The sequence below is a fragment of the Peromyscus maniculatus genome, chromosome 16, assembly GCF_049852395.1.
Source record: "Peromyscus maniculatus bairdii isolate BWxNUB_F1_BW_parent chromosome 16, HU_Pman_BW_mat_3.1, whole genome shotgun sequence".
In the NCBI taxonomy this organism is placed as follows: Eukaryota; Metazoa; Chordata; class Mammalia; order Rodentia; family Cricetidae; genus Peromyscus; species Peromyscus maniculatus.
This window is the reverse complement of record NC_134867.1, coordinates 35,537,487-35,562,717: the sequence shown is the minus strand read 5'-3', so window position 1 is coordinate 35,562,717 and position 25,231 is coordinate 35,537,487. Positions and strand designations below refer to the sequence as shown.

Below are 25,231 nucleotides of genomic sequence, written 5' to 3'. Positions count from 1 at the left end.
AACGCCTAGAACATCCAAGTTTTAATTAAAAACCACTTATTAGAAGGAGAAAAATATGTGACAAAAGAAAAACCCACTATCCAATGATGCAAACAGTGACATCGGAGATGTTGGAATGACCCAAAGAGGACTTTACAACAGCCATCATAAAAATGCTTCAAGAAGCCATTGTAAACACACACCAAACAAATGAAAATGTTGATTTTCAATGGAACTGAAAAATAGTCTCAGCAAATAGAAAAAAACAAATAAACATGTTTAAAACCAACGGGAAGTTTCAACAGCAGAATGGATAAGATAAAAGGCAAAACAAAGACAAACAAAACATTAGACACAATGACAGAAGATACTAAACCTGACCATGGGAAGAGCAGACTGAAAAATGCACACACAAGAGTTTAGGAGAATGTGAGCTAAAATAAAACGACACTTTCTAAGTTATTAAGTAAATTCGGGTTACAAGTTTTATTTTTGAAACACCTTTGTGGATGACACAAAGAATGATTATCCTAAGAAGGATGTATGAAAATCCTTGGCAGACTAATATTATACCAAAAATGGACCCAGGAAACGCAGCCTTTGAAAGTTCACAGGTTGGAACAAGGGCACCATCAATGCCGAGGAGAAATCACCTTCATTGAGTTACTTATTGCCATGTCCACAGTGAAGATGCTAAGTGATGGGTGAGGACGCAGTCTTTTCAGAGCCACAGTACAACTTCAAACCGAAGAGCTAAGCCAGGCAAAGAAGCCCTTCTCCTGCTGGCGGGGCCCCTTGTGCTGAGGAAAACACTCTTCTCAGTGAGGAAAACTCACTTTGCAAGTGCCAGTGAGTCCTCTAAAGTTTCACCCACTTTTAAATGGCCTGAGAAAAATCACTTTGGGGGCTGTTTTCAGTATTTGTTTATTTCTAGTGAAGATGATAGGGATTATCTTTGTGTGTGTACAAACGTAGAGTCCAATTTTTATAATAGCTAGACATATTCAACTCACAAATTTTCCATCCAAGTCCAATTTGTCAAAGTCACTAAATCTGAAGAGATCCCATCACAATTTGTTTTAAAAGCATGAGACTAATGATTTGGCTTTTGGCGGAGGAGACAGAAAAGACAGAAATGGGACCTCAAAAAATGTTTAGTTAAAACTGAAACTCCAAGTTAAAATGAATTCAGAACCACTTTCTATTTTTTAATGTGGCACGGACTACCCCAGTCCTTTACTTAGTTTTATTACAAATAATAAGATTCCAACACCAGGTCCCCAGACCATGCTCACTGCCCCTTCTCCTTTAAAAGAGTCCCAAGAGCACTTCCAAATGTGAAGTGTCTTTACTCCCGGTGTGTGTTAATAAAGCATTTAATCCTTGCACAGGAAATCTGCATGAGACAGGACAGGAACACCCTGCTGATGTGCTGAGTGTCATACCATGGGCCCAGAGTAGGCATCACAAAGGATTCCCAGTTTTAACTCCAGGTGACAGTTTCCAAACAATGCAAAAGTGTAGAGGACTGTATAAAACGTAAGATTCTCTCAAAAAAAGATGTATGGTGCATTTTTTTTAATTAAAAAAAAAATCAGTCTTCTTGGCTAAAGATTGGCAGATGTGTTTTCAACCTCAACAGGTCTGAAACTGGCTCTGGTCTTTTATGGTAGAAGCTGAGTCCAGTGATGAGTTCGACATCCCTGACCCGTGCTCTGTGCAATGCCAGCAACTCCTCAATCCATGAAGAATCCTGCTTCCCATGCTAGAAGGTTGGAAAAATGAAGAAGTGTCACCAGAGAGCACTCAGTCCATTTTCCCAATAAGATCCCCCTCTTTCCGGCCGAGTCACTAAGGACTTTTGGAGCTGTGAGATGATAAGCCATAGGATCCATTTTAGGCATGATCCACATTTTTGAATAGCATAATTTCCAGTACATACAACATACACGTCTGTTAAATGAGATGTATCAAATTTGAGGGGGAAAAAAGGAAACTGGGAACAGATGGTTGCATTCCTGGGGGCTTAAAAAATAACAGAAAGCTAGGCAGTGGTGGAACACACCTTTAATCCCAGCATTCAGGAGACAGAGGCAGGCGGATCTCTGAGTCTGAGGCCAGCCTGGTCTACAGAGAAAGTTCCAGGACAGCCAGGGCTACACAGTCAAACCCTATCTTGAAACACCAAACAAACAAACAAACAAAAAAACCAAACATGAAAATGAAAACTATATATATATACAGAGAGAGAGAGCATGGTAGAGAAGAAAATGGGAGAAAAAAAATGTGGATACAAGTTCTGGTTGTATGACTGCTGTATAGGAAAACTACTTGACAAGTGAGTTTGTACTCCTTTACCATATTCTTCTAGAGTGGTTTATTTATTTATTTATTTTCAAATTTTATATGTATGGGTGTTTTGCCTGCATGCATATCTGTGCACCACAACAGACAAGATCATCAGATCTCCTGAAACTAGAGTTACAGACGGTCGCTATCTGCCATGTGGATGATACAAATCCAACCGAGGGCCACTGGAAAAGTAGCCAGTGTTCTTAACTATTGAACCATCACTCCTGGCCCTTTGCTAGGGTGGTTTTAAGGATCAAACATAAAAATGTGAGCAACTGTATTATTACATGACCACTAGTTTCCATAGGAATATGTTATCTTTATGGCTGCATGAAAATGGTGTTGGGAATACGAAAAATGCAATTTCATTTCTGAAGAGAGTAAAGACCTAGAGAATATGAGATCAGGAAAGAACCAAAGGGGCGTTTCCTGGAAAATGAAAGTAGAGATCATGGTTAAATCAGATAATGTGGACAGAAATCATACATCCTTATGCCATAAGCATTTCTGAAAATGGCCTTGGGAAACCATCATAGACATATATTGAAAAGCCTATAGGGCCGGTAAGGTGGCTTAGCAGTAGAGGCCCTTGCTGCCTAACTTGGCTGCACAAGTTTCACTCTCAGGACAAACATGGGAGAAGGAAAGAACCAACTCCTGAAAGTTGTTCTCTCAGATCCACGTGGTGTTTGCACACACACACAAGTGCACACCTACATTATAAATAAATGTAATTGTTTTAAAAGCCCCATGCATTCTTGGGACTTATTAGCTGAAAAATCACAGACAGACTTTTCCCATACAAAGCAGATCAGCAACCTCCCATTTCCCATTAAGCTTCAATTTTCCACTGCCTAATACTCAGTCCTCTCTCTGCCACAACCCTTACTTTGGCTTTGAGAAGAGCAGCTAAATCTGTGAACGCCTCATCAGTGGGTAGTTTGCATGTCTTCCAACATTCATAGGAATGGGTAACAAGTAGACATACAGAGTCTGTTTCTTCTGGCTAATGAAACTAATCTTTAGTCACTCCTTCAGAGGTAAAATAGAAGTATGTGTGGCATGCCTTAAAATAACCCTTTTTCTGGCTCAGATCCAATATTTAGCATCTTTTAAGTGTGGCGCCATTAAAGAATTGAAATCAATGTTTCCATCAACAAAGGAATGGTAGAGTAGAAGAGAGATTCAGCGTTTGACTCACACCACTCAGTATCATTTTGATGAAAGGGTAAATTGGGGGTGGGCCCTTTTATTTTAGCGGCCTGGTGCAGAATTAAAATGTGAAATCTAAAAATCAGGAACTATTTTTGAGTTCATGTGGGCCAAAGCCACATGCTAGGTGTGATAGGACAGAAGAGAGGAATGGCCTGGGTTCCAGATGATATCACCAACTCACAGCATTGCACCAAGACTATATACCACTAAACTTCCTGTCATAGGAAAAAAATGCCCACTCACTTAAGTCACTGTATTGATGTTTCAGTTATTTGTTCCAGAATATACTTAATCTTTAATACTTATTACATTATTCCTATGGGCCTTTAAAACATAAAGGACAACTGATGTATTTAATGGCAATTTAATCTCTCAAGGAAAAGAAACAATGAATGTAAACAATTGTTCCAAAAAAATTGGATAGGAAAGACTCTCATAATGTTACATATAGAGGCTTATTTTAATGCTGTCTGATTACAACTTTAAAACTAATTAATAAGAGTGGAATTATAAGTCTAGTCTTAGAATCCAAGAATATCCCTATCACAAATCAATCTAGACTTTAGCAACTAGGCCATAGGAGAAGTTTCTGACGAAAATTTTAATGTTTTTAAGAACAAGGTGGTCTTCTGCAAAGATGTGTCATTTTCAAAGATCGATTTAAGGACCACTGAGATGGACTTGTCACCAAGCTTGACAACCTGAGTTCGATCCCTGAATCCCACATGGTGGAAGAAGAGGACTCCTCACACATATCCATAGGCCTCGACATGCATGATGCACCAAGACATGCATGCCCACAGATAAACGTGCACGCGTATGCACACACACACACACACACACACACACACACACACACACATACACACACCATACATGGTCTCTAATAAATATATAGTAAAAAACAAGGACCACATTTAACACCATCATGCAATTCTAAAGCTCATATACACTCCAGAGTTGTGTTTCTTCTGGAGCAATGTAAGGCACACGCACTACATGTCAATGTGTGAGGGAGGAAAGGAAGGCTACTTACCGGACAGCTCTCAATGTGATCAGGCCGGTGAGGCAGAATGAAGGCTGAAGAATCTAAGTCTGTGCACTCTAAGGGGATCTCATAGGACTGTTTGCAACAGGTGAGTACAATGAAGAAGTGAGTTGGAATCAGAACTTCTTGACTGCGGATGACTTTTCTGTTTCTGTAAAACATGCAATATACATTCTCACTAAGAAATATCTAGCCAGGCAGTGGTGGCGCATGCCTTTAATCCCAGCACTCAAGAGGCAGAGGTAGGCGGATCTCTGTGAGTTCGAGGCCAGCCTGGGCTGCAGAGAGAGTTCCAGGAAAAGCGCAAAGCTACACAGAGAAACCCTGTCTCGGGGGGTGGGGGGAGAAAGAAAGAAAAGAAATATCTATCTTTCTTTTAATAAGCACTTCAGTAGGACTTGCTTTTAATCAAACATATCTAAAATTCAAATTCAGTTAAATAAGCATGTTATAAGAAGTTAAATAATCATGATGTCTTAATATTCCAAAAGATTGATGCTAATAATTAGAATATTCAAATAACTTTTTTCTATTGAAATTAGTTTTTTTCCATTTCTACCTAAAGAATATTCAGACAGTAAATATATATATGCATGTATACATATATATATATACATATTTACACACATATATTCATCTTTGAACTCTTATAACCAATATTCTAACTCTAGATCAACATTTATGGTCCTTGTCTTCCACACAGTTACAGATAATGGACCAAAGTGTCTTCTTCCAGTCCTTTCAGAGAGGACATGTCATGAGCTCTCCACCCCTTTGACTGAATTTCTATTTTATCCCCAAACTTTAACAAAAAAGAAAAAAAATCTAACTAACCACAGCCTGTCATTAAGACTGTAGCCTCTGTTTTAACCCTAGACTTATTTGTTGAGCATCTTTCAAAACTTAAGGTAGTAACATCACTATTTTTCAAAGATGATCCCGTGTACAGTCATAACATGTAAAACAGATTGAAAATGAGAGTTCTGGCTAAAGCTGTTAGTGGGAGACATATACGTTCTCTTCTACACCCTCTACAACATGGCTTACAGGCCAGCTACGTAAAAAAAAAAAAAAATCTGTCTCGATAGACACAGCAAAATTGGCTGGGTGTGGTAGCACACACACCTTTAATCCTGGCACTAGGGACACAGAGGCAGATGGATCTCTGTGACTTTAAGGCCAGCCTGGTCTACATGGTGAGTTCCAGAACAGCTAGGACTACATAGAGAAACCCCATCTCAAAACAAACAAACACACAAACAAACAAAAATCCAAAATAGTAGACACTGTTAAAAACTATATATTTTACAAGTTGACATACTCCCAGTTTTATCATGGGACAGTAAGAGAGTTCTCTGTGAGGGGAAAATCTCAGTAGAGTCTTTAGTATCTGTCTGTAGGAGCAAATTTTCTTTAGAAAATGGGGTTCAGTTGCTGCTTTAATAAAGATCAACCAGGGTAAGCATGGTGCTCAGTGGCAGACACTTGTCTCACTTGTGCAGGGTTTGACCCCTTCCCTACACATCGTTCCCACATAAGACTCAAAAAGCATCAACCAGGTTATAAAATATTCTCCATTCTCATTTTATAAAACCAGCTCCAATGATAGCGTCTTCAAGACGGTGGTTCCTTCCCTGCCATCCAATGAGATGGCTCTGTGCTGTGTTGTTAACTCAAGGCCATCAGATGTGAGGCACTATGCTTTTGTGACCCTTCTCATTCCTCCACTCTGGACTTCCGTCACTGTACCGGTATCATTCTCAGCCTAGGCTTCTAACTGACCATCGATTACACTGAGCCACACAGAGATCTTGAACCGGGGTTAGCATTCATAAAGTGCTCATGAACTGCTCTACTGAATCAGATGGAGGAGACATGACTTACTTCACTGAAAAAAAAATTATTTGATTGAAAACTGAGTAATATATTGAAATGCATCATAAAGATGTCAAAGGCTCCTGGGTGATTTAAAAAAAAAAAGTCTCCTATGAGCACGTGAATTGTGCGGTACAGAAAAGGACTTCCTGAGTGGATGAAAAGCCCCCTCGAGGACGACTTTTAGGACTGAAATGCGTCCGTACCGTTTCAGGGTCTCCAAGGAATCATAGCGTCCATCATAATCAAAGTCAAACACGGGACCGCTGACGACATTGACGCCGTTCCTCTCTTTGGAGTACCTTTGCAGCAGGGTGTCATGGAGGTACCGCCATATGACTGCAAGAAAAGAGAAGGTGCTCCAGTTCCAAAAGCACGGCGACGGGCCACGCCGCCGTGTGGAAGCGGCTAACCCCACAGAGCGAAGTTAGTCTTTCCGATGATAACTAGAGACTCGGTCAGTGTTGGCTCCGGTTTTAGTGTCAAGTCCAAATTCCTCCACTATTCACTTTGAGGCTTGGGAGGAGCCTGAAGGGCAAACACTCGATTCAACTCTGTCTCAGTATTTGGAAACACGTGTCTTGAGCTGAAGTCATGACCGCGTGTCTTAACCATTAAGCACTGATGCACCAGCAACAATGATTTAGACTCACTACTGATATCTGAATTTGTCCTCTGAAAATATACATGTGTCACACGCAAAAATCTAAATAGAGGTGTCCTTACAAATGGCATATTTTGATATTCTTGATCATAAGTCTAAGTAGAAATGCTTCTTTACTCTCACAGACATCAGATACTAAAATGGTCAAGGATGCCATGAAATCTAGTCATTTTAAAAATAAAAATAATTTCACAAACTTACTTAAATAAAGAACCATACTGAAAGTTGATTTATTAGTTTATTATACTCACTAGGTTACTTTAGAGGGCAAACCTTACACATTTTTTTTTTTTTTGCCAAAAATGTTTCTAATATTTAAATACAAAGCAAACAGATACTAGACTATATAGAACTTTTTTTGTGTTCAAGTACATTCAGAGTTAAACTTTGAAGAATGTATTTGATAAGTGCACATTTAATCAAAACCATAAATCCTATTCCCTATCAACTAAATCTACATATACTGAAACCATCGTCCATATATCCTATTACATATCAATTAAATCTACATATACTGAAACCATCGTTAAAGGTCTTTACCTTGAAAACTCTGATACATTGGCACTGTATTAGAAGTAAGCAACGCTTCAGAATATATTTGATTTGAAATTCTATTTAGTCCTAGAAAAAAAGAAAAGAAAAAGAAAGAAAAGAACTCTTTCATACAGCACAGATAACATTTTGCAATTTCTTGTGGTGGAGAGAGAAGCATTTTTAAAAATGAACTGAGTGTCACCTCAAGCCTGTTAAACCTGCCCCCGGTCTAGGAGAAGGAAAACGCAGTACATTTGGCCGAGTTCCTTAGAAAATTAAAAATGTAAACTCATTGCTTTGTGCCGATCTTTTACCAAAGAGACACAAATTAAAGTAAGAAAGTCCCACCCAGAGAAAACAACCCCACGGGTCTGCCCCAGGTGCCACATAAGGATGCCTTGAGCTAGGACCCACAGCCAAGTTTTGCCTGCAGACACTTACTGGGGGCTGAACTGGAAGCGGAGGGCTTGGGCATCTGGTACCTTTTGAGTTTTGCCTTTTAAGGCTGGCTTTAAAGAGTCTTCTCATTAGCATACAAATCTGTCACTTTAGAAATGGAGCCATGCCTTCCCAAGGGCCATTCTAGAGGCTCTGTAGCAAGCTATGAAAGCTCCTCCTTCACCTGCTTCCTTCACCAATCACCTTCATTGTAACCAAGCTGTGTGTGCGCCCTTCCTAAGATCCAGATGCAGCCTTTCACTCCCAATGAGTCATCTACCTGAAGTATTTGCACCAGGTCAATTACTCCGCCAACACACAATAAATATACATTCAAGCCTTAGACCAACGTAATGCTTTCCCGAGTATGTTCCTAACGTATAATTTTCACTAGTAAATAAAAAGCCTCCTCCGCACAGTGCCGCAGAATCCTTGGAAGGTATTTCTCACTAATTTATTTTATTATTTTCATTGTTGATATTTTTAATTTGGTGCTGCCACTCTGACCCAGGGACATGCTAGGCAAGTTCTTCAGCAGTGAATCACGTCCTCAGACCCATGAGAGATTTGTAAGTAAGCAAAGACAGAAGCTAAGTAAAGGGAAAGCCATGAGGCAGAGGTGGGGAGGTACTTACTTGGCGGAGTGAGGAACCCATAACTTAGCTTGGAATTGTTTTTATAAAAGGAACATTTATGGGTGGGACTAAAAGGAATCCGAAGGTCCTGGTATAAGCAATTGGAAAAGTCATCTGTCGAGAGAGAGTCCTGAAGAACAAATAGTGAAGAGTCAGCAGGTATCCGACATGGAGCAGTGAAGAAAGCTAATGAATGAATTAAAGGCGAACGGTGTTGCCCAGGCGTGGAGTCACAGCCTTCTTCTCCAGCTTCCCATCTGTCTACAGATGCTCTCTAACTGAAGCACAAATACTCTCTACGGTGGTAAGACTATAAATCCCTATACATGCACATATCTTCGGCTGTGATGGCTTCGTGCTTTATTTATTCAGTTTTAGGCATTGTAGGAAATAACATTTCGATTTCTAGAAATCTGCGCCATCTTCCATATCCAAAAGTACAGCTAAAAGTTGCTGAGAGAGGGAGGAGAAGCCACTGAGAACCAAGGTGAAGCCCTCGGGGGTCATAATGAATGTGACTTCACATAGCTTTTCTTAGATTAAAAAATAATCAAAATTCAAGCAGAATCAATGACCATCACAAATAAAGGTCATAAGTATCAATAAAGCTGGTGTTCACCAAACATGGCGAGTGCTACATGCTACAAAGGGAGGAAAGTGACTGAAGGTAACCTTCAAAATTTTTTTTAAATGCTCAAGAAATTTTTCATAATAATAAAATAAACATTTTAATAGAAATGATATGCATATATACATATCCCTATCTTTTTATTTAGCAGTCTCAGAGAGCTTAACACTAAGTTCATTTATTAAGTCTAACTGCTTCCCTCAATGGAGCTCTCTTCAATCCCTGAAGGCATCTTGATGTCTTACCCATCACCCACATTTCCTTTATAATTCCTCTTCCATCTAAGTACCATGGGGCTGGAGTGAGTGAAATAGTAGTCTTATTCTGGGATATTTGCACATGCTGTTTTCAAGGTCCCACCGTTCTGTTGTTGGTAGGAGCAGAGAGAGGAAGTAAATGCCTCCTGGTCTGGGCTGGGATCCTCAGGCAGATGGGAGGCAGTGACAGGGCTGAGCTCTCAAGATCTCCTTAGATGTGGTCAGTTGAATACAATCCATGTACTCAGACAGCCACGTATTTACAAAAGAATAATTGTGACTGATTGCCAATCTGATTTCCTTAGATTGTAAATCAGAGTCACACAATATTAAAAATAGGAGGTCAAAGAGGATAAAGGAAAACCAGCCACTGAAGAGTGTATTCTCAGAGCCACACAGATAAATAGTAGTAGACCTAAAACTTCCCTCTAACTTTCTGGACTCTCTGTTCAGTACTCTCTTCCTTCAGGAAGAGGCAATAGATTAACACAAGTAAGTTGCTTTCAACACAGTGCAAGAGGTGACAGATACTTGCATTACTGAGGAAGGTGTAAGATGTCCAGAGTGGCATGAGGAGGTCCTGGCTGTATCCACTCATAAAGTGTTGCTGATAAAGAAGACAGACACTGTGTTTCTTCTGCAGAAACTGGGGCCTTCCATGTGGTACGGTATTAAAGTCAATAGCCTCTGCTGCAGTCATAAAGGGAAAAGAAAACCACACTTTATGTTATTGGGTACTATACAATGGAACACTCATCCAACCCTCTCCTCTTTTGAGACATATGGAGAAATTAGCTTTCAACTGTAGAAAACATCACAAACACTGCAAAGTACAGAACCACACACAAAAACTTTACTTTTTTACTGGAATATCAATGTTCTGCCAAAGTATCACAAGAGGACACTACCTTAAATTACTAGAAATTCTAGTTAGCCAGGACTTACCCTACGCACACACACACACACACACACACACACACATACACACACACACACACACACACACACACACACACACACACACACACAATCTTTTTCAGACAGTCTCAGGTAGCTCAGATGGGTCTCAAAGTCAGTGTGACCAAGGTTGACCTTGAACTCCTGATCATCCTGCTTATACCTCCTGAGTGGTGGCATTATAGGAATATGGCACCATGCCTAATTTTATGTGGTGCTGGAAGACTGAACCCAGGACTTCAAGCATGTTGGCAAGAGCTCTACCAACTTAACTGCATCACAGGTCCCCTGAAATTCTTCATATTTTTGGTTGTGAGCCTAGCCTTTAACGGCTGAGCCATCTCTCCAGCCCTGAAATTCTTTAATATTATGTTAATTACCTACTCTTCACTAAGTAATTAGTAGGCGAAGAAAACATATGTGGATATTTGAAGGGAACGCTTAAGAACAAGGGGCTGAAATAAGGACACTGTAGACAACGGCTTGCTGGCTTTTTCCTAAATGTCAGGGGCTTTGCGGAATTATTTTCATTCTCTGTTTCTTATATCTCCTACACCTGTGAAGTAGGTCCCCGACATGTTCCACAGATGAGGCGACGGCAGCTTGCAGAGAATAAACACTTTCCTTATCGTGTTGCTCCTGAGCCCACAAGCTCAGCTCACCCCAGGTCTCAAATTGTCAGCCTTTGCCACACGTTATACTACCTTGGGGAAAAGATTGCTCAAACCCCAAGAGTTACAAGAGTGATCTCACATAGACCAGCTCAAGTCAGGATCAATGCAGAACTGACCACTTTGTTCCAGCAAGGAAAAATACCAGTCAAATCATTGAAAGATCAGAGGTTGCCACAAAGTAACTCTGAGCATCCAGGCCACAATTATGAAATGTTGCCTCTGTTGCCTACAAAATCATAACCTTCAATAAAAATTATGAGGAAGTAACTGTAGATAGATAAATAAACCTATATTAAGGAGCCAGACATTTACCAGGTATTTTAAATGGAAGTCTAAACCTTCCTATAAACCTACAAAAAAATTTCAAAATTTCACAAAACAAGGTGCACACCTTTCCAGTGTAAAATGGCATTTCTTGCACTATGACTAACAGGCTAGACTGACAAAGAAAATTATGTCTCATCAAACAGCTCCTCATTTCCTTACTTTATTAATTCTTTGTAAAGAATCCCCTACCTCCCCACCCTACTCCACCTCTGCAACAACTCTCTGTGACTTCCAGATTTCAGATCCAAGTGTAACATGCATGCCTTACCATTTTCCAGGGTCAGGTTAAAGTGTTTCTCAAAGTCCACAATTGACGTAATCTAAAAGAGGTTCATAAAATGATTTTTAAGGATTAAGAGACATGCTTTAATTCTGTACTGTAGCATTTCTGTAACATTGACTAAGCCAAGGAAAAAGAAGAACAACAACAAAATCCATTTACAGAGTGTTGTGTAAGTCAGAGGTCTTCCTTCTTTAAAAAGAGGAGGGTGAGCCGGGCGGTGGTGGCGCACGCCTTTAATCCCAGCACTCGGGAGGCAGAGCCAGGTGGATCTCTGTGAGTTCGAGGCCAGCCTGGGCTACCAAGTGAGCTCCAGGAAAGGCGCAAAGCTACACAGAGAAACCCTGTCTCGAAAAACCAAAAAAAAAAAAAAAAAGAGGAGGGTGAAAGGGGACCCATAACAGTTAGAATAGGACAAAATTATCTGAGGCCATGAAAAACTATAAATCTGCTTTACAGCTCTCATCTCTACTCCAGGTCTAAGTAAAACAAGAGAAAGTGTAAAATAAACTCCATCTACTAACTTTATGAATGTTGCTCATTTGGTTCAGGAACTACTGGGTACTTTTACATTCTTACAACAAGGACATTGGCACTGTGACTAGGACAGTTACAATGAATGAAAATGGAACATCGAGTATTATATCCATATGAACAAAAACATCTCCTCCCTCAAATTTGCACTATGCTGGGCTGTATTTTAGGAACATTCAATAAGATGGGTTTACTCTGCTCAAGGAATCCTCTAGAATTCACCACACCCGCAAGGGATCCCAATACCAAGAGATTAAGAACAGCTAAAAATACAAAAGCTAGATGGGGAGATGTCTAATAAATGGTATGCATATGTTTTTAGATTTCATAATAAACATACAGATGTTTAATAACTGTGTTATATCCAACTTCTACATTTTAATTTCATCTTAGCTGTCTCTGTAGCAATTTCTACACACACACACACACACACACACACACACACACACACACACACACACACACACACACCAGTGCTGTTAAGCATTGCAGTTATACCTACCCAGGAGTTACACATGCAGCCGAGGTTATTGGATGGTGATTTGATTGGACATAAATCCAGGAAGCTCTCTTCTTGGGGAAGACTTGGGATGTAAATGGGTGTCTTTAAAAGGTGGTTAAGACTGCCATGACTTCCATTATTAGGAGCTGGGGTCAAACCCAACAAATCTGCATAGTTCCAAGAATGGTAAAGAGTTAACTGGAAGTTTCAAGATCAAACAAATTGATTTGTACCATGAGTTTCATTTTATTGTTTTAAATCCAATGTATCTGATTCTCTTACTATTTAATTAGAATGAAGAGAGAACATACTTAGCTTTGAGCTATAGAAATCTGTGATTCCTTTACCCACATAAAGTTTTTTTATTATTCTTTAAAAATTGTAGGTGTGTGTGTGTGTGTGTGTGTGTGTGTGTGTGTGTGTGTGTGAGTGCAAGTGCCTGTGGAGACCAGAAGAGGGCGTTGGATCTCTTGCAGCTGCCTGATGTGGTTCTGGAAACTGAATCTGAGTCATTTGGAAGAACTAGAGAGTCATCTCTCCACCCCAAATGTGGTGTTCTAATACTGACACAGCACTATACCACAATTCCTCAACTTTTAATTTAAGATTTATTTTAGCCTGACACGGTTGCACATGCCTCACACCTTTAACCTCAGCACTCAGGAGGCAGAAGCAGGCAGATCTCTGAGTTTGAGGCTAGCCTGGTCTATACAGTGAGTTCCAGGACAGCCATGGACTCTATAGGGAAGCCCTGTCTTCTTTTATTTTTAACCATGTGTATGTGTGGGTCTATGTGTTAAATGTGGGCACATGAATGCGGATGTCCACCGAGGCCAACGGCATTGGATCCCACAATACACCAATTCAGAAGTCATGGATCTAGCAGGCGGGTACCCATTGTGGCTCTCCCGTTATGTCTATTGACGGTGCCATCCATTCAACTAGCATTAACATCACAGACACCACACCTTCTGGAAACCTTTCGCTGCCCCGTACTCTTCAGTGGTTTCCATCACGGCTGAGTCAAATGTCCTAAAATTAAGCCTCAGGCTCTGAGTGTTTTACCACGAGCTGTGTAAATGGAACAGGCACGTCATCAGGGCGACATGCTCTGCATAGCCTTCCCGTGGCTCTCAGTCAGGGAAAGGAACACGGAAACGGAAGTATCTTCTCCCACTGCACTAGCGTGCCTGCAGAGGTGCCAAGTGTGTGCCCTACCCCACCTGTCTGCAGAAGGAATGTGCTGCTCATGCTTACCACACATTAAGTTATAGACTTCAATATTTTCGAAGGAGTCGACCTCAGCGCCGTGTTTGAATGCAGGTCCATAGGCAACAAAGAGAGCCTGGATTCACCAGAAATGTTAAAGCTTGTCAGTTTAACTCAGTTATTCGTGTAGCTGATCAAAATTTTATAGTGTCTGCACTGCACACATATATGTACATATATACACATACATGTATGTAATTGAAACCCCACGCCCAGTGGGCAGCCTTGGATATTGTTTTAACTTTAATTGTATATATAACTTAAAGAGACCTAGGACATTTATTTTTACTACAATCTTTGGCTTGATGATCAGAACAGAATGAAAGACGATTCTTTTTTTTTCCCCATCTATGGTATGGGACAAACACTTCACCCTGCCCACTTCACACAGTGCTACAGAGAGAAAATTTGGTCATTATTACAACTAGATTCAGAAAAATGTCACAGTGCCAAATGCCAGGTGTCGCCTCCTTTCAGACCATAATCATGATATCCTCTCATCAATCAAATCACTGACATTTTACCATGAACCCAAGTAGTTCATAGATCACAGATATGTTCAAAATGAACATTAGACACTTAGGAAAGAGGTCAGTAAAGCCCATGTCCATGGAAACATGAATACAAACTACTAACAAGTTCCTTAATTCCTCCCACAGGAAAAAAGCTCAGCAACTGTCTCACTCACTATATGTCCAGTCTGGGTTTTTACAAACAGCCTTTCATTTATCTGACTTTTTCAGGTCAATCCTACTGGTGGAGTATAACAGGTTTACTCACTTGCATATTTGAAAACAGATTGTCAGAGCCATGAAATCCACTTCCACAGTATTTCCTTTCTGACGGATTCCTAAATTGTGACATAATATTATATTATAAATTATAATAAATGAGTAATGTAATTCTAGTCATTAAACAAAACTTCAACCACACCACTATTTTTGTTCATAAAGAACAAGTGGCAATTGTTAAATTGTTAAATTAACTTAAAGCAAATAAAACCACCTGGGTAGGAAACTCCTGGGTATTATCCTTTATACTATATCATTTAGAGCTGATTTGTTCATGAAACAAAAGACAGAGGTGACTAAATCTTAGCATAGAGATGGAAGGAGCTTAGAATGCTAACTGTGCAGCTGTGACTGCAAAAGAAAAAAAAATGCCATTTGTCTCTATTCTGCCGGGTTGCAACTTCTCCTGTAGGTCATTTGTAAAATCTCAATCAATAATGAGGCTTATAATAATGCTCAGACGTAGTATTTTGTTGTTATTGGAGTTAATGGGGATTGAACCAATGGCCTTGAATATCCTAGGCAAGCACTTTAACACTGAGCTATATCCCCACCCCTCATCTATAGTATTTAAATCGTCACTATATACCAAACCTCCCGAGGGTAATGATTGGCTCACCATGCATCTTCTGGACTAACTGCCCAGCTCTCTAATAGGGTGGCGAGAATGAGACTGCAGTGACAGAACTGTGGTTCACTGCTTAGGTATTGTTTGTCAGGGGAATTGTCACGATTAATGAATGGTTTTATGGGTGACTACCAAAAGATTTAATGGTTAAGTATTAGGATATGAACAATATTAATCATCCAAATATTTTAGTGAGTACCCCAACAAGCTGAGGTTTCTTGATGGGTTAGTATAAGAAAATCAAAAAGAGCAGCTACATATAATAAAGATACTTGCTTGTTATAAAGCGCTTTCACAACTGGCGGCCTTGGAAGGGTTGTTAGAAATGACTATTGTATAGAAGAGACACATTGGTAAGTGGTAACACATTAATGGAGATCATTAGAAACAATCAACATGGATGTGAGCAGCCAGAGCAATGGTTCTTAGGTAGAACTGATCATCTCCCCCCAGGAGATGTTTAGCAATGTCTAGAAACATTTTCAGCTGTCCTAAGTTGAGAAAGAAAGCTGGAAACAAGTTCAGGGTCCTGTCAAATTTCCTGTAATGAACTGAGCAGTTCACAGAATTATCCAATTCAAAATGTTTAGAAAGTTAGAGCAGAAAAACATCCTACATGTATGTTAGAAAGGGGCCAGTCTTCACCTTGAACGGATACTAGAGCAGGCTGAGCATGCCCAGGATGTTTACGGAACTTACAACGCAAGTTGCCACTGAGGGTCCAAATAGAAGGTCAGGGGCTCGATCCTGTCACTTTTAGCAAAGTGCAAGCGCTTGGGTAAGAAGTGTTTCAGGTACGGCCTAAAGTGTTGGTTTGGCTCCCGGCACTGATGTTGCAGAAGAAGAAGGGAAAAAAAAACTGTTATTCTCTCATCATCTGGGCATAAATACCTCTTGAAAAATGCCTTAACTTCAGATAGGCTTTATTCACAAACATTTTACCTGCCAGTCAGGAACACACAGGTGCTGGTAGGAAACTAAGGGTTCTTGCTAGCTACAGAATTTGAATGGTAGTTGACACTTTCATAGGGTGTTATAATTACTCCTGAGCAAGAGTCCTAGGACTCTTAGAGTGTCACTAGGCTACAGCGGAGTTACAACTGATATACTTAGTTCACATGCCCTGTTAAATACAACTCTAAAAAGACTTTAATACTTAAAGTGTATCAAATATGAAATATAATATATACAAAACTCAACACTCAGACAAAAACGTATTTTTAAAATAGGTATGTAGTATAAACGAAATAAAAAACAAGTCTGAGGATGTGCAGTTCAGCAGGACACCATGCCCTGGCATGTACATTACCCAAAATAGCAATAACTAATGAAAAAATTAAGATACTCACAGAAAGATTTTTCACGAGGCCTTCATAATTAACTAAAGGGGCAAGCAAAAGAATTAATAGCTAATGATATATTACAATTAAAAATACAAATGATACAAGATATTATATTGTTACACTCAAACTCATCAACAAAATACCAAAGCATATTTTTCTTGCCTTTTTTGAGTAAAACAGGGTCTCATGTATCCCAGGCTGGCCTCAAACTCATTATGTAGCTAGTGGAGAATGTCTTTGAATTCCTAATCCTCTGGCTCACAACTCTGGGACTAAAGGCATGTGTCACCATGCCCAGTCCATGTGGCACTAGGGATCAAACTTGGGGTTTCATGAAATTAAGCAAGCTCTCTGCCAGTGGAGCATTATCACCAGCCCCCAAAGCTTATTTCAAACAGCTCATTCATTATATCACTGCTTGGCCACTGCAAAGGATAGACAAATCCTTAGATAGCTCTCTGTAATGATGGCCAAGAAATGGTGTCACGTTGGTACATAAAAAGAACACTAGTACATTATCTATCTACTCATCCATCTGTGCATCCATATGCTTGCCCATTCATCTACATGTGCTTATTTATTCATCCATACACTCATCTATACAAATATCTATCTGTATATCCATCCATTTAGATCTAGTATAACTTTACTATGTAATAATAAAAACATATGTTTTCGATACATTATAGAAAATACTTAGGAAGACATATTCCAAACATAACAAGTTGGCTCTAAGGAGAAGAAATGAGTTGTGATGTAGAGAAGGAAACAACTTTTTTTTTCTCTTTGTATATTTCACAATGCAATGACAGTTCTAGAATTTCCAAATAAAACCAACACAAAGGAGTGAGCACGTAGATTGGTGTAAAAGCTGAGTGTAAAGGTAAGGTCATTCGATTCGCCTAGTGAACTCCGTGCTACATATTAGTAACAGTCCAGATTTCTAAATTTTCCTTGACTTCTCTATTTGGTTCTACATAAATCTGAAAAAATTACCCAGAAAAAAGAATCCATATTGTATGTAGACAGATGAATCAATATACAGCTTTTGCTTTACTTTGGGAAATTTGGAGCCCTAACTGGAATGAAGCTGTAGCTAAAGCTCAACCACATGCCAAACACCACTCAGGAATGTCAGTCGATATATGCTAATCTCAGCCATTCCATGCCAAATGTCACCCAGGAATGTCAGCTACATGTTTTCTAACAGGTTATTAACCATTCACAGTCACCCCTCAGTATCCACGAGCAGTGTCTCTAGGGCCTTCCCAGAGATACTAGCATGGTCAAATGCTGAGTCTCCTACAAAACAATGCAGTCTTTGCATATAACTTACATGACCTTTCTGTGTATTTTAAATCATCCCTGCATTACTGACAATGCCTTGCAATGCAAGTGAACTACAGCTAGTTATTAGACTGTATTACTTAAAGAATAATGATAATAATATCTGAACATGCTTGAACACCTTTTTCCTTTTATTCTTTTCTTTCCTTTTAATCCACAATGGGTTGGGTTAAGGGACTTCCATGGAACCTCTGGATATGGTTGTATTACTTTTCCAAATTAAAAAAAAAAAAACAAGAAAACAAAAATTTCTTGTTTTTTGAATATGGAGCCCCTGGTTTGCATATATCTGCACAAAAATTTTCTTGCAGTGAAATATATTTTTCTTCATTAATATTCAACCATCTCTACTGAAATTTATTTCATTGCAGAGTCCAAACCTAACCCAATTTTGATAATTCTGATATATTTATATTTTCCATTACAAAAATAATTATATCAAAAAGATAAACAAAACCAAAGATGTAAACCAAAGGGGGGGCAGTAGATGTAAAAGACAGAAGTAAGCTTGATCTGCAGAATAAGGATCTTTGTGTGTATGCAATTTTGTAGACCAGGCTGGCCTTGAACTCAGAGATCTATCTGTCTCTGCCTCCAGAGTGCTGGGATTAAAGGCATGCACCACCACTACCTGGCAATAATAAATATCTTTAATCATGCCTTGGCAGTTTGTGTTCCCATGTGGTCAGGAGAGAAGATGAAATCACTGGTCTTACTCTGTGTAAAAGATGCATGCTATTGCTTTGGGAAATTTTTGAAGAAAACCATTATCTAACCTTTAAAAACATAGCTGGGTTTTTCCTATAAGCAGTGTATAAAACTTAGTAAATAAAGCATAAATTGTCATATGAAATTATATTAAGATCACCAAATAATGTTTAGTCCAAGAATATAAAATTGGTAAAGTGGTAAAGCTATCTTCACTCCGATAAAACTCCCTTAAGCACAGAATCTCTGCGTGGAGATTTAATCATGCTTTCCTAGGGCTGACATACACTGATGTAGGGCAATGCATGTTCACCAGTGTTGTCGAATGGTAGCAAACAGTTCCACTTACACGAATAGTATTTCTCTGGAACGTCAGTGGGTCTCAGTCGAGCAGCAGGTCCATAGACAACTTTAACATTGTTCACATCCCCCAAATACTTATTCAGGTACACATACTTCTTACAACTGCCTTGTTCCATGCCTGGGAGAAGTAAACCACAGAACATGTTGAAACATGACTAAAGAAAGCAACACATAAAGCCTTCTTTCACTTCCAGAGTTTGTTTTTGTTTCTTTGTTGTTATTGTTTGTCTGTTTTGTTTTGTTTTGAGAGAGGGTCTCTCTATGTTGTTCCTGGAACTCATTATGGAGACCAGACTGGCCTCGATCTCACAGAGCTCTGTTTGCCTTGGCCACTCAATACTTCCAGAATTTAATTGATTATATACACATAGAATTCAGTGCTCATAACAGTTGGACATCTGATAAGACACAAAATGTCAGCTAGATGCACAACTTCATATTTTTCACTATATTTCACTATATTTATGTTTATGTGTGTATGCCTATATATATATTACATGTATGTGGAGGAAGCCAGAGGATATTGAATCCTTGAACTGGAGTTACATGTGGTTATAAGTCTCCTGATGTGAGTGCTGGAAACAGAATCCAGGTCCTCTGTATGAGCAGTTAACACTATTAATGGCTGAGCCATCCCTCCAAATTTTTAATATATTTTCCTGTTCCTTCATCCCCAAATTTTAATTTTAATTTGAGTGTTCCTTCTTATTGACAAATTATGTAATCACCATGTGAATAAATTATGATGTCTTACCACAGTCGAAGAGGGCAATTTACCCCAAATCACCTCATATTAAACTGGAGTATATGTCTGAAGCATGAGATCCCTAAACATACAATATGTTAAGATTGTTTCCAAAGAGAGCTCTCTAACTATTTCTGAAGTAAAAAAAACAAGCGATATTAGCAAAAGAAAGCAGAACCTAGTTTCTATTTTCTTGCATGGATAGTTTTCTGTAGTCCCAAAGTTGTGTATAATCATGTATCACAAAAGCTGCATTTTGGGGACCACTGACATAGTTCAGCTCAGAACCCCTGGTGGAAGGAAAGCCTGACTCTCTAAAGTTGCCCTTTGACCTCCACAAGCACACTGTGGTGCATGTGTAAGCATGCAAATAATTAATTAAATTAAAACTGTCAATAAACTATATTGTGAGAAACAAATAAAAGTAATATTTACCACCTCCAAAGTCAGATTTACCATGCTAAAACAAATTGAAGAAATACATAAGAAAGTGTCCCAGCTAAAGTTAAATTTTATGCTGGAGGCTATTAACACTTTAAATTCTGGTGTAGGATTTTCTTAATGCAGAAATTAGACAGAGTATGGCTGGTGTGTTCACAAGTTTCTTTAATTTTATGCTTTACTCATATTTTATATTTAGTGTGTCTTCCCTAAAAACTATTCATAAGAAACCGTATTTTTAAAAGATGTATTACCCATAACATTCAGTAGAAATAATGAAACAAGAATCAATCAAGCCACCTTTTAAAAAACACTGGTTCATCTATAGAGCAAATGAATGAAGTCAGGTTACCATGGTCTGAAATGAGGATGAGGTTCAGGCACCTGTCCAAGCTCAGGTACTTCAGGCCATCCATCAGCATGCCAACCATTCGGTCAACCTTCTGCAAGGCCTTGATGACCTAGGAATGGGAAGCAGCCTTGTGTGATGCACTCCACACTAATGCTATTTCTACAAATTCACAGTCTACTGAAAGGAACGAGGGAGGGAGGGAGGGAGGGAGGGAGGGAGGGAGGGAGGGAGGGAGGGAGGGAGGGAAAGAAGGAAGGAGGGAGGGAGGGAGAGGGAGGGAGGAAAGGGCACTGAAGCATCAATAAACTATGATAAATGCACATTAGACCAATACTGGTCAAGATCATAAAAATCTGCCAATCATTAAGAATAACATGGTCCAGATTTTATATTTACACAACCATATACTCTGGGGCTCCTTCATTAACTGGTTCCTCCCTGAGATCCAAGTATCAAACTCAGACTAGACTCAGTTAAACCAGAATAATACTTGCTCAAGTCTGTAGTGTCTGGCCATAAATCAATGCAGTCTTAGTTAGCATTTCACTTTTCACTATCAATTTCTTCTTGAACTTTTTAGTCAATTAAATAGTCACTGTATGAGCACAATGGTTCCTGATTCTCAAAGGGGTTAAAGTTAATTCTTAAACGCTCCATCTAGTGCTATGTACTTTTAAAAAAGAGACTTAGACCCTCAGCAATAGAACTCCTTATTTCTTTTGTACATTGATATTCCAAGGCTATGGAAGCGATAATAGTTTGTTTAGGCTGATTTCTGGCATTTTCTTTTCTTCTCACCTTACAAAGGAAGTCTTGCCTGTATTTTCTGTACTATTCTTCACTTAGAGCTTGTACATCTCAGTTTAATATGAGACAAGCTCCCTTAACATGGTCCTCCACTCACAGGAAGACAGCCAAACAACATGAATTCTAAATTTTAAATATTAAGGTGCTTTTGAGGTGCCAGTTATACAAAGAGCATTAAATAGAGTTTACAAGTTGATGAATATGATTTGAAAAGTAGTGGGCTCCATCCTGAATAAGAACACATCAGAAAAACAGGAAAATGAGCAAATCAGAAAGGGTTGCACCAATCTTAACCATATGTCCTAATAAACATTTTTTTTAGCCAAACTGACCTTGTCATGGGCCTTAGGTATCAGCGAAATAATAAAAATTAATGATTAAAATAATAAAAATCACACTGACTAGTCAATTGTCCAAACTACAGCAACAACTATGAGAAGAAAAGATGAGTTTCTCTAGACCTACTGTGATATGGCCAAGCTCTGGTCACGCTTCTTCATAACCCTGCCTCTAGCAAGGAGCATTGTGTGCTTTACTGACGACAAAGTTAAAGCAAGGTACAGTGAGGCTGCTTACTGCCATGGAGCTGCAGGACACATGTTTTGGTAGAAAGACTACAAAGGCCAGAAACAGACTTGGCTGAGGACCAGTTTCCCTCTCTTTTGCCTGATATGAAAGCAACACAAAATAGTATCTGCTATTTCAAAGGATTCAACTCCATGCCAGACACGGGGCCAGAAACACAAGGAAAGATGGTCTGTTCATCAGTTGTAATTCAAGTGGGGGAAAAAAAAACACTGCCTATCCTTATTACATTCAGCAATATTACATTAAGCAACACAGACAGGACTACCCAAAACAGAGTTCACAATGCACATGCCAGACCACTGAGAAGGATCCTAGAGACTCACAGACTATCCAGCCTTGGTCACGTGGGCAAGGAACTAGCATGAATATGGGGGTACAGGCTTATCTGCTAAGAAGAGTGTGGGTTTGTAGTCTGTCTTCCAGACTCATTACTAGGCAAGAGATGATTAGACAACACCCCCCTCTTATTGGGCCCAACAGGATTCCCAAGTCCTGAGTTTCTATTTCTATTCATGTCTTAGGCTATAGATACGAATTCATATATCAGAAGGAAACAGAACACGGAAGCACAAGGGAGAAGCTCAGGTCACCTTGGGTGCTAATGCCTCCTGTACTCCATGATGTCAAATGGCACGGTGAGGCGAACTCTGAAAACAGTTACGTGCTGTTTTAAACCACGCTGAATGTGGCCAGGAACTGGCTAAGTTCCTAAACTCTGTCTGGTCAAACAAAACACATTATGGCCTTTACTCCCTAGGCTACTAGTTCCCATCTCTAGAGTCACAGTAACTGACATAAATAATGATTGTTTGCCTGGTTCTGTACTTTTGATGGTGTCTTCCATCCTTTCAAGTCCTGACTCTGTTAGAAGCATGGCTCCAGGCAGGAAAGTAGCTCCGAAGAATGATGAGAAGCTGTTTCTGCTATGACACTCACTACCAGATATCTCCATAGAAATCTGGAGTCTTGGATACTTTAAAGACTCAAGTTTGAGGGCAAAGAGAGAGGATACAGAGTGGATAAGATTCCAAATTGAAAAGACAGGTGCTGGTGGTAGTGGTACACGGCTTTGATCCCAGCACTCGGGATGCAGAGGCAGGCAGATCTCTGAGTTACAGACCAGCCTGGTCTACAGGGCAAGTTCCAGTACAATCAAAGCTACACAGAGAAACCCTGTCTTGAAAAAAAAATTTTCAGAATTGAAAATACACAACTTAGTCCAACAGTTCGATTTAGCACTATAAAAATGTAAGCACTGCCAGTTCTCTCTGCTCTTATTTTGGTTAAATTGTTCTCTTTGGCTGGTTAAGTGGACATTTGTGTAATATTCCTCTTTCCATAAACCATAGCATTTTACTTTCCAGAAATCACAGTACCTTACAAAATGTTCTAGAAGCCCACTCCAAGGACACTAAGCTTAACGAATCTTTCATATATACAGATAAGAATGAACTTACCTCACTGCTGACAGGTCCGTGTGAATGCCCTGAGGAATCTGGTTCTTCTAAATACAGAGTGTAAAAGTGTGGTCTAAATCAAACAGTATCAAAATGTAATATTTTACGAACACATTGAAAAACAGAATGGAAATAATAATTCAACAGTTGATCCTGATTAAAAATCCTACAGCACTGCGGTAACATTACTAAAATTCTGAGGAATTATTTACAGGCTTGTGATTCTTCAAAAATGAAGCTGTAATTGTTCAGTTTCTTTGGATATAACACATCAGAGCAAACAGCAGTTTTGGTCTGTTTGTTAGAAGCACATGATGTCTATAAAACAAAGGAGGCTTTGTACCAGAAACTGTCGACATACCTTTCCGAGCTAGGAAGCTGTAGCCAGCGAAGAACAGCTAAAATTCTATCTTCAAATGGTACTGACCTAATAAAATTAAAGACGAGCAAATTAAAACAAATCTGCAATAACTGTATGTCAAATGTAAATACTTTCCTCATTGGAAATAATAATAAGTGTAGCCAAAACAAGCCGAGACAACTATTGCATTTGAAATTACTTGAGATTTATTTGCCATCCTGTAATTCCAGCACTCAGGAAAATAATGTAGAAATACTGTGGTTTGAGGTCAGGCTGGAGTATAGAAAGATCCTGCCCCACAGACCCTGCCCCCCAAAAGGTGTTATTTTCAAACTTAAATTTGCTTTTCTAATGAGGACCAGAATTTAATTTTAAACAGAAAAATAAATGTTGTGATTGAGTTTTAAAATTGTTTCTTGTCTTCTTTTGAGGTATTATATGTTCAGTTGAGGACAGTCATGGTCACATGGAAAACTGATGCCTCAGAGGACTTGCTCACTGGTGACTGGGAACCAGACATAGAGAGGACAGATTTCAGTCCTCCAGGCAACTTCCCTTTAACCAAATCAGTACTGCTTCCTCTGAACCCTGGATTTTGTTAATACAGTCCTTCAGAAGCCTTCCTCCCCCATACAATCAGCTGTGCCCTTTCCTACATCTTGGAAATCTAGTCTATTCCTCACTAATCTGCGGGTTCACCCAGGCTAGTGGGAAGGTTAGCTCATGACATCTCACTGACCATCTCGATCTAGGAGATGAAAGCCATGGCAAGCAATAGCACGAGGAACAGATGGCACTCTCTGCTTCTGTGAACCATACAAAACACAGAGCAGCAGGAGACGACCAAAGACACACCATCCTTCCCTAGTCTGGGATTGGTGAACACTTTTAACACGCTCAGGTATAGTGTATTGCTCTTTCATCATACATTTCAAAAGTATAAAAGAAGCTATTCTGGTAGTTTTGCTAAAATCAACCAAAAAAAGTCTTCCTTAAAATGTTTGTATGATTTTGAAAACCAGAGAGTCTATGCTAATAGGCCCTTATATTAGAGTGTAAATATACTGAAGTAATTTAGAAATGGAAATACAAAGATGCGACAATCTTCTCTTAAACAATGTTCCAGATCCCA

General features: G+C 39.3%; 1 protein-coding gene across 3 annotated transcripts in view; it reads right to left on the bottom strand.

The window, feature by feature from the left end:
• Window positions 1-430: 430 nt before the first annotated feature.
• Window positions 431-25,231, bottom strand: part of Enpp1 (ectonucleotide pyrophosphatase/phosphodiesterase 1) — a 64,345-nt gene continuing 39,544 nt past the window's right edge. For all 3 annotated transcript variants that reach the window (XM_006986695.4, XM_076552622.1, XM_076552621.1), the window contains 16 exons: window positions 24,100-24,165; window positions 23,739-23,811; window positions 20,887-20,995; window positions 19,335-19,466; window positions 16,937-16,968; window positions 16,287-16,414; window positions 14,949-15,018; window positions 14,157-14,244; window positions 12,900-13,066; window positions 11,852-11,903; window positions 10,161-10,315; window positions 8,741-8,870; window positions 7,674-7,754; window positions 6,676-6,808; window positions 4,583-4,745; window positions 431-1,744 (listed from right to left, as the gene is read on the bottom strand). In XM_006986695.4, coding sequence (XP_006986757.1) covers window positions 1,574-1,744; window positions 4,583-4,745; window positions 6,676-6,808; window positions 7,674-7,754; window positions 8,741-8,870; window positions 10,161-10,315; window positions 11,852-11,903; window positions 12,900-13,066; window positions 14,157-14,244; window positions 14,949-15,018; window positions 16,287-16,414; window positions 16,937-16,968; window positions 19,335-19,466; window positions 20,887-20,995; window positions 23,739-23,811; window positions 24,100-24,165 — 1,750 coding nt within the window. In that variant the 3' untranslated portion in view covers window positions 431-1,573. The remainder of the gene's footprint in view (window positions 1,745-4,582; window positions 4,746-6,675; window positions 6,809-7,673; window positions 7,755-8,740; window positions 8,871-10,160; window positions 10,316-11,851; window positions 11,904-12,899; window positions 13,067-14,156; window positions 14,245-14,948; window positions 15,019-16,286; window positions 16,415-16,936; window positions 16,969-19,334; window positions 19,467-20,886; window positions 20,996-23,738; window positions 23,812-24,099; window positions 24,166-25,231) is intronic.